The sequence below is a fragment of the Nerophis lumbriciformis genome, linkage group LG32, assembly GCF_033978685.3.
Source record: "Nerophis lumbriciformis linkage group LG32, RoL_Nlum_v2.1, whole genome shotgun sequence".
NCBI classification, from domain to species: Eukaryota; Metazoa; Chordata; class Actinopteri; order Syngnathiformes; family Syngnathidae; genus Nerophis; species Nerophis lumbriciformis.
Window position 1 is genome coordinate 1,429,146 of NC_084579.2, and position 12,436 is coordinate 1,441,581.

The window sequence follows — 12,436 nt, forward strand, 5'->3', positions numbered from 1 at the left end:
CACACACACACACACACACACACACACACACACACACACACACACACACACACACACACACACACATTCAATCAATCACTTCCTGTTTGCTGTTGTCTGACAAGAAGATGGAACATGAATCATGTGACCTGCTGACACCTGTGTGTGTGTGTGTGTGTGTGTGTGTGTGTGTGTGTGTGTGTGTGTGTGTGTGTGTGTGTGTGTGTGTGTGTGTGTGGCAGATGCTAAGCTAATGTTAGCGTTAGCCACCGAGAGCTCAGGCATGACTCTGATTGGCCGCTTGCTTCGCTCCTTTTGTGAAGATTTTGACTTGACTCCGCCCCCTCTCGCCCCTCCCCCTCGCAGGTCGAGAGAAGAGAAAGCTTCCGATGATCTCCGCCAATGATGGCGAGTTCCCGCGGGACTACCACACGCTGGCGGGCGGCGTCCGGGCCCGGCGGATGGACGGCGCCTCCAACGGCGGCTTGGCGTCGTCTTCGCTGGACCGCCGCCACAAGTCGGTGGCGGCCAAAAGCCTGGAGGCCCTGACCAGCGTCCACAAGGCCGACGTCGAGCGCCAACGCCACGCCATCATGGAGCTCCAGAAGAACACCGCCACCGGCAGCCCTGGCAGCTTGTCACTAGGGGGCGCGGCCAGAGGACGGCAGGTAGGTGTGGCTTCAAAGTCTGGCCCCGCCCATCAGCCCCGTCCGCTTCAAATCATCATTGGCGCGCTCTACCTGCTGGAGTCCCACCGTCATCATCACCTGCCGTCATAAACCATAACTGTCACGCGTGCTAAGCTAACACGCTAACAGGGTGAAGCCTTCTGCTGTTGTCATGGCAACCCAGCACAGAGGTGATTTCTGGTCGGGGGGGCGAGAGACAGTGACAGACAGCTGAGAGAGGGAGGGGGAGGGGGAGGGGCAGGGGAGCGTTACAGCGAGGAGGAAGTCGGACACATCCTGAGGGCGCGGGAAACAGCCGCCATGGAGACACAAGCATGCAGCGGCAAGATGGAGGCGGCGCTCGCTAAGTAACCACGGTAACCGTCTCCGCTCGTCCTTCATCCTCGCAGCAGACGCTCCTCTGCGGCGAGCCCGTCTTCTGCGTGTGTGTACGTGTGTGTGTGTGTGTGTGTGTGTGTGTGTGTGTGTGTGTGTGTGTGTGTGCGTGCGAGTGTGTGTGTGTGTGCGCATGTGTGTGTGTGTGTATGTATGCGTGTGTGTGTGTGCGCATGTGGGTGTGTGTGTGTGTGTGTGTTGGCACGGCGACGCGACGTATGTCCGCCTGGCAGCGTGTGAATGTGTGTGAAGAAGAAGAAGAAGAAGAAGAATTTGGGCGTGAACAAAGATGGCTGCCCTGACAGCAGGGACATCGCCATGGTAACAGCACTTAGACTGCTGTGATGTCACTTCCTCTTGTGTACCTACGTGCATGTCTGACACGCCAGCCTCTGATTGGCCAATGACAATGATCACAGACAGATTGATTGATTGATTGATTGATTGATTGATTGATTGATTGACATCAATGTTTTGTTTTCTTCTCAGCAACAACAACAAGGTCACTACTGGAGTTTCAAGGTCAGCATCTTTAATCATCATCTTCATCATCCTTTACATCATCGTCATCATCACCATCATCAACCTTTTCATCATCTTCATCATCCTTTTAATCATCATCAACATCATCATCTTCATTGTCATCATCATCATCATCACCATCATCATCTTCATTCTCATCATCATCCTTTTAATCATCATCATCTTCATTCTCATCATCATCTTCATCACCATCATCATCTTCATCATCCTTTTCCTCATCATCACCATCACCATCTTCATCATCATCCTCATCATCATCTTCATCATTATCATCATCTTCCTTATTCATCATCTTCATGATCCTTTTCATCATCATCATCATATTCATCACCACCACCATCATCATCATCATCATATTCATCATCATCATCATCATCATCATCATCATCATCATTTTCATCATCTTCATCACCATCATCATCACTCGTCATCATCATCATTTTCATCATCTTCATCACCATCATCACTCGTCATCATCATCATTTTCATCATCTTCATCATCATCACCCATCATCACCCATCATCATCACCATCATCATCGTCATCATCTTCATCATCATCACCATCATCATCACCACCATCACCATCATCATCATCATCACCATCATCATCATCACCACCATCATCATCATCATCATCATCACCACACATAATCATCATCATCACCATCATCATCAATCAATCAATCAATCAATCAATCAAAGTGTATTTATATAGCCCTGTCTCAAAGGGCTGCACAAGCCACAACGACATCCTGGGCTCAGATCCCACATCAGGGCAAGGAAAAACTCAACCCATTGGGCTACAATCATCATCATCACCATCATCACCACCACGTCATCACCATCATCATCACCATCACCACCACCATCATCATCACCATCATCACCACCACCATCACCACCACCACCACCACCATCATCACCACCCCCACCATCATCACCACCACCATCATCACCACCACCATCATCACCACCCCCACCATCATCACCACCACCACCATCATCACCACCACCATCACCACCATCATCATCACCACCACTACCATCATCACCACCACCACCATCACCACCATCATCACCACCACCATCACCACCACAATCATCACCACCATCATCACCACCCCCACCATCACCACCCCCACCATCATCACCACCACCATCATCACCACCCCCACCATCATCACCACCACCACCATCATCACCACCACCATCACCACCATCATCATCACCACCACTACCATCATCACCACCACCACCACCATCACCACCATCATCACCACCACCATCACCACCACAATCATCACCACCACCATCACCACCATCATCACCACCACCATCACCACCACAATCATCACCACCACCACCACCACCATCACCATCATCACCATCACCACCATCACCACCACCACCACCATCATCCCCACCATCACCACCACCACCACCACCACCACCACCATCCCCACCACCATCACACCACCATTACCACCAACACCACTACCATCACCATCCCCACCACCACCATTCCCACCACTACCATCATCATCACCACCACCATCATCATCACCACCACCACCACCATCACCAGTACCTTCTTCTGCCACAGAGTCGTGCGCCTCGCGTGACCCGACTCAGCCCGACCAAGCCGGTTATGGCGGAGCAGGCCAGCAGGGTTTCCTTCGCGTCAGCAGAACATCTGGAGGCCATGTCAGAGCCCGACGTTCCCGTGGGTTTCAACCGAATGAACCGCCTCCGTCAGAGCCTGCCGCTCGCCCGCTCCTCCAGCCAGAACAAGCTGCGGGCGCCAGGTCAGAACCGTCGTCAACGTCTGTCAGATGTGTTTGGATGACAAGGAAGTACACCTCGCCTCCTCGCCTCCTTGCAGGTGTCCTCTTCCTGCAGTTGGGCGAGGAGACGCGCAGGGTGCACCTGACTCACGAGCTGAGCAGCCTGGACACGCTGAGGGCGCTCATTGTACACGTCTTCCCTCAGAGGCTCACCATGGCTACGCTCAGGTAAGGCGCCAACACTTGCCTGGACCATCTTCCTTGTCCTCGTCATCGCACTTCCTGTCCAGGTCGCCCAGCACTGCTCTCCTGATTAAAGACGAGACCCGGAACGTCTTCTACGAGCTGGAGGACCCGCGAGACGTCCAGGACCGCTGTGTCATTAAGATCTACTGCAAAGAGCCCATTTATGGAACCTTCCCTGGACACCAGAACCCCCACCTGGCCAACGGAGACGTGCGGGTGAGTCTTGTGTGACATCAAACATCAACTTTCAAGGTGGGCGTGGCCTAACACTGCATGTTTCCTGTCCATCCCCACAGAGGGAGGTGGGGTACGCCCCCCAGGACTCGCCCCCCCCTCGCCGCCTCAGCAACGCTCCCATGACCTCCCAGCATTCCTCCGCCTCATCCTCGCCCCCTCAAGGCTCGCCATCCCGTGCACGCCTCCTGTACAGCGGCGGGAGACCCTCCTCGTACGCCGGGCCACCCCACCACCCGCACTCCTCCCCCCACCACAGCCAGCCAGCCTTCTGCTCCACCTCCAGCGCCATCTTGGAACGGCGTGATGTGAAGCCTGACGACGAGGTGGGCGGGTCTAGAAGCGTGGTGCTGCTGCGTGCGGACGAGCGCGTGGGCATCGGAGGTGTCTACACTGACCCCTACTCTCTGGCCATGGACACCAACCGCATGAGTCTTGCTGGTGCACCGCACTCGCCTCTTGCGGGCAGGACCGACCTATACGGCTCCCTGTACCGGCGAGGAGGGGGCGGGTCTGTGCGTTCGCTGACGTCCTACTCGGCTGCCGCTTTACAAGGAGAGCTAATGGAGGGCGGCGCCCTCTATAGACCGGGCGGCCCGCTTTACAACGACGCCTACGCGGCGTCTGTATTGGCCATGGGTCTGCGTGGTCCGCCCCCATCCTCCCCTCAGAAGATTCCCGACATGCGGGACTCGTACGCCAGCACCCTCCCGACCCGCGGATCACCCGGCAGACACAGTCTACATCGAGACTCGGTGACATCCTCGCTGTGCGGGGACAGTCCTAAGGGTAGGGGTCATGGGTCGGGGCTGGGTCTGACCTCTGATCAGCTCTGCCTCATGGCGGTTGGGGACGGAGGCGGGGCCAGAGGCTTTGCGCCGCCTCTTCTTGGCAACGAGACTGAAACCAGGTAAGGTGACGTGTGTAAGAATAACTTTTGCCTTCATGTAACGGCCGGCCTTGTTGGTGGGCAGGGAGCGCATGGAGGTCATGGAGAAGCAGATTGCCAGCCTGACGGGCTTGCTGCAACGAGTCCTCAACAGGGCGCCGGAGGCTGAGAGCCCGTAAGAAACAACATGGCAGCCATCTCCTCCCTTTTCATCATGTCTTCATGTCATGCGATTCTCCTCCCACCAGGGACAAGATAGAGTCAGCGAGCGACGGCTCGGCAACCGCCCGTAAGTCCAAGGAACAATTTATCTCACGCCTCCATCTTGCTGCTTTTGCTTATGTCCTAAGGCGCCTTTTGTGCTGCTAGCTTATAAGTGCTAACTGCTTGCTAGCTTGTAACTGCTAACTGCTTGCTAGCTTGTAACCGCTGCTCATGCTTCTTGTTCTAGCTGGACCTGCTAAGATAAAAAAAGGTAGATATACATTCTGAAGTTCTTCCCTGGTCTCTCTGTCCTGTGTGCGTGTGGGAGTGCGTGTGTATGTGTGTGTGTGTGTGTGTGTATGTTCTGTGAGCAGTCAGAAAGTGAAGCTATGAATGCTAAACTGGTGACCATCTTGCTTTGATTGAGTTTAAAAGGACAAAAAAGTGTTGGCAGAAAAAGCGCATACTAAAGAGTTTAGAAGGCACAGGTTGTGAAGGGTAAATCCTAATTGAAGACGTCTAGAAGAAGTGTGTAGCGAGGTAGCGAGCTAGCGTCATTGTGCCTTCATCGGCTGCTGCAGCTCCACGTGCATGATGCCTTTTTAATGTGCGCTGGTCTTTGTGGACGTGAGAATGACGCCCGACTCTCTCGCAGCCGTGACGCCGTCGGGCCCGCTGGCCTTGATGCCACCGCCCCTGCCCTCGGGCGCCGAACAGCCAGTGGGCGTGTCCCGCGTGCAGATGCAGCGCCACCTGCAGGGCCTGCAGCAGAGCACCAACATGTTGCGCATGCAGCTCTCACAGCTGCGCAGCATGCAGGTGTGTGTACCAGACGGATGCGCAGAGCCACTGTTCCGAAAGAACTGATGCCTGTGATGCTCTCCTCGTGTTCCAGCTGGAGAACCGGGACTCAGTGGTGGCCTTGCTGAGACAGACAGAGATGGAGCTAAGCGGCATGATGTTGGAGGCTGCGCCGCCCCAAGAAGACCCCCTGCAGAGACAGCGTCTCCTGGTGGAGGAGGAGCGTCTCAAGTACCTGAATCAGGAAGAGTTGCTGATCCAGAAGCTGCAGTGAGTCAGTGTTGCGCCGCAACGTGTGCTGCCCTGCATGCCGCCGCCCTGCATGCCACCCCGCATGTCACCCCGCATGTCATCCCGCATGTCACCCCGCATGTCACCCCGCATGCCGCTCCGTAGCGTGCCATCCTCGCATGCAGCCCTCATGCCGCCTTGCATACTGCCGCCACGCATGTCGACCCGCATTCTTCCGCCTTGCATGCCGACTTGCATGTCAACCCGCATGCCGCGTTGCACGCCACCTCGCATGCCGCCCCGCAGTCTTCACCGTATGCCGCGTTGCGTGCCGACTCGCATGCCGCCCCGCATGCCTTTCCGGATCGCATGCCGCCCCGCATGCTTCTCTGCTTCGTATTGACCCCCATTGTCTTTCACAGCAACCTGGAGAAGTGGGTGGAGGAGCTGCAGAGGAGGCGTGGCCTGGTGAGCGAGCGCGACATGGAGCAGAGGAGTCAGGAGATAAGTATCCTCGAGGAAACACTTGGCCATCTCAAGAGTGAGTCTCTCTCCAAGGTCAAAGGTCCGGTGTCAGTACACAAGTCTTCATGCACGTCTTTATCGTCGCAGACCAGTTCCCGGGTCTGCAGAGTCGGATGCGGGTGGTCCTGCGGGTGGAGGTGGAGGCGGTCAAGTTCCTAAAGGAGGAACCTCTTCGCCTTGATGCGCTGCTCAAACGCTGTAACAGCGTTAGCGACACGCTCAGCGCACTACGCAGGTACGCTGATCACGCACTTCCTGTGCGGGTAGTCCACGTTTGTGTCCTCTGACATCTTGCGTGCAGACAAGTCTGCGAGGGCCCCCGGAAGGACCCGGAAGACACCTTTGGCCAATCGCAGAACAGGTCAGAGGACGTCAACACCATCGACAGTCCGCCGCTCAATCTCGCTGATCTGGGCATCGACGCCGGCCTGGCCGACTGGGTGCCCACCCCCGGCCACCCCCCTGAGCTGGAAAACGTGCTCCCGGTAACTTTTAGAGGTCGAGCCACGGATGAATTGCAGAGTCGACGCCCGGCTGATAAATGTGTGTCGGCCGAGGTCAGACTGGTGAGTTGCATGAGCGTCATGTGAGGATGAAGACAATGATGTGTCCCATGCCGGTTTTTAAGGCGGCCGAGCGTGACTGGGAGGAGAAGCGGGCTAGCTTGACCCAGTTCAGCGCTCAGGACATCAACCGCCTGCTGGAGGAGACGCAGGCCGAGCTGATGAAGGCCATTCCCGACCTAGACTTTGCCGCCAGGACCATCAACAAGCCGGCTGTACCGCCCAAGCCACAAATCACCACAGCCGTCGCCGGCACCGGCGAGCAGATTCCTAACAAAGTGCAGCTGGCGGCCCAGAAGCTGAACAGCCTGGAGGGGGTGGGACCTCATCGAGGTTCTGGTGAGTGCTGATGTGTGTGCCACAGAATATGTCAGCTGACTCACGTTGTTGTGCTGCCAGTAGACCTGGGTGTCGTCAGGTGCCGCAGTGAGAAGACCACCAAGTCTCCGCCGCCACCCCCGCCTCGTCGCAGCTTCCCCTCGGCGCTTGGACTGACCCCTGGCCGAGTGGGCGATGCTATCCTCACCAACAAGAGTCTGAAGGTGATCTGAAGGTTGAAGGTGGGAGCGTTGGTTGACCTTGTTCTTGTGACGTGTTGGTCTTCATTGTGCATTCAAGATGGAGGAGGACGGCGAACTGCCCAAGACACTCGTCAAGCTGAGGCGTACTCCCTCTGACAACCCCCGGCCAGCCTCCACGCCACCTGTCATGGCGGCGTCAAGTTTTCAGCATGAAGACCACGAGGATAAGATAGTCGCAGAGCTGGAGGTATCTTGCTCTCTTTTTTCTGATCAACTGTTGCTATGGCGACACACACACACAGTTATTGTTGCTGTCCCCGCCCCTACAGAGCAGCAGCACCACACTGGGGTCGCTCAAAGGTCCGACGGTGGCAGCGCGCCTCAAACACCTGGAGCAAGGTCACCTGGAGAGGAATGCAGGCCGCAAGTCGAAAGAGGAAGTGAAGGCTGTCCAGGAAGGAGGGCAGCAGGTATTCCACTTTTAGGAGCTCCGCCTCCATGGAAGCAGGTTACTATATCTCCATGTTTGGATTTGTGGAGGTACGCTAGCTAGTACTTGCTGTGTGGAAAGCTAATTTCCATGCTAACATTGGAAAGCATCACATGCTGTTGTCTGTTAGCACTCATGCTAGCTCGTACTAGCAGACATTTATTTCATCCTCAAAACCGGTTTGGTCTGGAATGTTGTTGCTGCCCCCTTGTGGTAATCATGACATGTTCAAGCTTGAAAGCTTTTGAAAGCTAAGCTCCACTCGTCTTATCTGCGCCTGCACACGTTCCAAGCGGACCTGACCTGCTGAGCCGGGCCTCCTCTGCGGACTGACTGATAAGCACAAAGGATTGTTCTCGTTCGCAGACTAATTCATTTTACACGCCAACGTCTTCAGAGACTCTGGATCAGCTCGGCCACTCCCCGCCAAGATGGCCGACCTCCGCTTGGCATGCTCACGAGCGTGGCATTCATGGACGCTCGATATAACGAATCATTTGCATGACAATTCCTTTGTGGCTTTATGGAAAATCATCTGTAGGAACATCATCAGGTCACGTGAATTCATAGGAGATGTCACTGATGACATCATAGCTCTTTGTCACCCGTGGACATGATACCATCGGGACTTCATGGATGACACCATAGATGACACTATAGATGACATCATAGGTGACACCATAGTGGTGTCATTGGGACTTCATGGATGACATCATAGGTGACACCATAAGTGACACTATAAATGACATCATAGGTGACACCATAGGTGACACTATAGATGACATCATAGGTGACACCATAGGTGACACTATAGATGACATCATAGGTGACACCATAGTGGTGTCATTGGGACTTTGTGGATGACATCATAGGTGACACCATAAGTTCACTATAAATTACATCATAGGTGACACCATAGTGGTGTCATTGGGACTTCATGGATGACATCATAGGTGACACCATAAGTTCACTATAAATTACATCATAGGTGACACCATAGTGGTGTCATTGGGACTTCATGGATGACATCATAGGTGGCACCATAAGTGACACTATAAATGACATCATAGGTGACACTATAGATGACATCATAGATGACACCATAGGTGACACTATAGATACAATCATAGGTGACACTATAGTGGTGTCATTAGGACTTCATGGATGACACCATAGGTGACACCATAAGTGACACTATAAATGACATCATAGGTGACACTTTAGATGACATCATAGGTGACACCATAGGTGACACCACAGGTGACACCATAGGTGACACTATAGATGACATCATAGGTGACACCATAGGTGACACCATAGGTGACACCATAGATGACATCATAGGTGACACCATAGGTGACATCATAGGTGACACCATAGATGACACCACAGGTGACACCATAGGTGACACCATAGATGACATCATAGGTGACACCATAGGTGACACCATAGATGACATCATAGGTGACACCATTGTGGTGTCATTGGGACTTCATGGATGACATCATAGGTGACACCATAAGTGACACTATAAATGACATCATAGGTGACACTATAGATGACCTCATAGGTGACACTATAGATGACATCATAGGTGACACCGTAGGTGACACTATAGATGACATCATAAGGTGACACCATGGTGGTGTCATTGGGACTTAAAGGATGACACCATAGGTGACACCATAAGTGACACTATAGATGACATCGTAGGTGACATAATAGATTATATCATAGATGACACCATAGTGGTGTCATTGGGACTTCATGGATGACATCATAGGTGACACCATAAGTGACACTATAAATTACATCATAGGTGACACTATAGATGACATCATAGATGACATCATGAGTGACACCATAGGTGACACTATAGATGACATCATAAGTGACACTATAGATGACATCATAGGTGACACCATAGGTGACACCATAGATGACATCATAGGTGACACCATAGGTGACACCATAGATGACATCATATGTGACACCATAGGTGACACTATAGATGAAATCATAGGTGACACCATAGTGGTGTCATTGGGACTTCATGGATGACATCATAGGTGACACCATAAGTGACACTATAAATGACATCATAGGTGACACTATAGATGACATCATAAATGACATCATGGGTGACACCATAGGTGACACTATAGATGACATCATAAGTGACACTATAGATGACATCATAGGTGACACCATAGATGACATCATAGGTGACACCATAGGTGACACCATAGATGACACCATAGGTGACACCATAGATGAAATCATAGGTGGCACCATAGGTGACACCATAGATGACATCATAGGTGACACCATAGTGGTGTCATAGAGACTTCATGGATGACATTATAGGTGACACCATAGGTGACATCATAGGTGACACCATAGATGACACCACAGGTGACACCATAGGTGACACCATAGATGACATCATAGGTGACACCATAGGTGACACCATAGATGACATCATAGGTGACACCATTGTGGTGTCATTGGGACGTCATGGATGACATCATAGGTGACACCATAAGTGACACTATAAATGACATCATAGGTGACACTATAGATGACCTCATAGGTGACACTATAGATGACATCATAGGTGACACCGTAGGTGACACTATAGATGACATCATAAGGTGACACCATGGTGGTGTCATTGGGACTTAAAGGATGACACCATAGGTGACACCATAAGTGACACTATAGATGACATCGTAGGTGACATAATAGATTATATCATAGATGACACCATAGTGGTGTCATTGGGACTTCATGGATGACATCATAGGTGACACCATAAGTGACACTATAAATTACATCATAGGTGACACTATAGATGACATCATAGATGACATCATGAGTGACACCATAGGTGACACTATAGATGACATCATAAGTGACACTATAGATGACATCATAGGTGACACCATAGGTGACACCATAGATGACATCATAGGTGACACCATAGGTGACACCATAGATGACATCATATGTGACACCATAGGTGACACTATAGATGAAATCATAGGTGACACCATAGTGGTGTCATTGGGACTTCATGGATGACATTATAGGTGACACCATAAGTGACACTATAAATGACATCATAGGTGACACTATAGATGACATCATAAATGACATCATGGGTGACACCATAGGTGACACTATAGATGACATCATAAGTGACACTATAGATGACATCATAGGTGACACCATAGATGACATCATAGGTGACACCATAGGTGACACCATAGATGACACCATAGGTGACACCATAGATGAAATCATAGGTGGCACCATAGGTGACACCATAGATGACATCATAGGTGACACCATAGTGGTGTCATAGAGACTTCATGGATGACATTATAGGTGACACCATAAGTGACACTATAGGTGACACCACAGGTGACACCATAGGTGACACTATAGATGACATCATAGGTGACACTATAGATGACATCATAAATGACACCATAAGTGACACTATATGACATCATAGGTGAGACTATAGATGACATCGTAGGTGACACTATAGATGACATTGTCGGTGAGACTATAGATGACATCGTAGGTGACACTATAGATGACATCGTAGGTGACACTATAGATGACATCATAGGTGACACTAGATGACATCGTAGTTGACACCATAGTGGTGTCATAGGTGACACTAGATGATGTCGTAGGTGACATCATAGTGGTGCCATAGGGACTTCATGGATGACATTGTAGGTGACACCATAGATAAGATCATAGGTGACACCATAGATGACATCATAGGTGACATCACAGGTGACACCACAGTGGTGTCATAGGGACTTCATGGATGACACCTTGGGTGACACTTTAGGTGACACCATAGATAAGATCGTAGGTGACACCACAAGTGACACCATAGTTGGTGTCAAAGGGACTTCATGGAGAACATCAAAAGTTACATGCGTAGGTGTCACCATAGATGATACAATAGATAACATCATTATTGACATTGTTGTTGATGTCATAGGTGACACTGTAGATAACATCATAGGTGACACTATTGTTGACATCATAGGTGACACTATTGATGACATCATAGGTGACACTATTGATGACATCATAGGTGACACTATTGATGACATCATAGGTGACACTATTGATGACATCATAGGTGAGACTATTGATGATATCATAGGTGACACTATAGATAACATCATAGATGACACTGTTGATAACATCATAGGTGACACTATTGATGACATCATAGGTGACACTATGGATAACATCACAGGTGACACTATAGATAACATCATAGGTGACACTGTTGATAACATCATAGGTGACACTATTGTTGACATCA

At 51.1% G+C, this 12,436-nt stretch overlaps 1 protein-coding gene across 3 annotated transcripts in view; it reads left to right on the forward strand.

Annotated features, from left to right (window-relative positions):
• Positions 1-9,360, forward strand: part of LOC133574639 (SRC kinase signaling inhibitor 1-like) — a 14,848-nt gene extending 5,488 nt beyond the window's left edge. Inside the window, exons 2-19 of one of the 3 annotated variants that reach the window (XM_061926836.2) lie at positions 346-647; positions 1,533-1,565; positions 3,192-3,393; positions 3,471-3,600; positions 3,663-3,834; positions 3,915-4,762; positions 4,827-4,916; positions 4,990-5,030; positions 5,193-5,216; positions 5,601-5,764; positions 5,841-6,016; positions 6,400-6,518; positions 6,590-6,737; positions 6,804-7,068; positions 7,131-7,404; positions 7,465-7,607; positions 7,684-7,833; positions 7,916-9,360. In XM_061926836.2, coding sequence (XP_061782820.1) covers positions 346-647; positions 1,533-1,565; positions 3,192-3,393; positions 3,471-3,600; positions 3,663-3,834; positions 3,915-4,762; positions 4,827-4,916; positions 4,990-5,030; positions 5,193-5,216; positions 5,601-5,764; positions 5,841-6,016; positions 6,400-6,518; positions 6,590-6,737; positions 6,804-7,068; positions 7,131-7,404; positions 7,465-7,607; positions 7,684-7,833; positions 7,916-8,071 — 3,437 coding nt within the window. In that variant the 3' untranslated portion in view covers positions 8,072-9,360. The remainder of the gene's footprint in view (positions 1-345; positions 648-1,532; positions 1,566-3,191; positions 3,394-3,470; positions 3,601-3,662; positions 3,835-3,914; positions 4,763-4,826; positions 4,917-4,989; positions 5,031-5,192; positions 5,217-5,600; positions 5,765-5,840; positions 6,017-6,399; positions 6,519-6,589; positions 6,738-6,803; positions 7,069-7,130; positions 7,405-7,464; positions 7,608-7,683; positions 7,834-7,915) is intronic. The other 2 variants (XM_061926837.2, XM_061926838.2) reach the window with 2 other exon arrangements.
• The last annotated feature ends 3,076 nt before the right edge of the window (positions 9,361-12,436 follow it).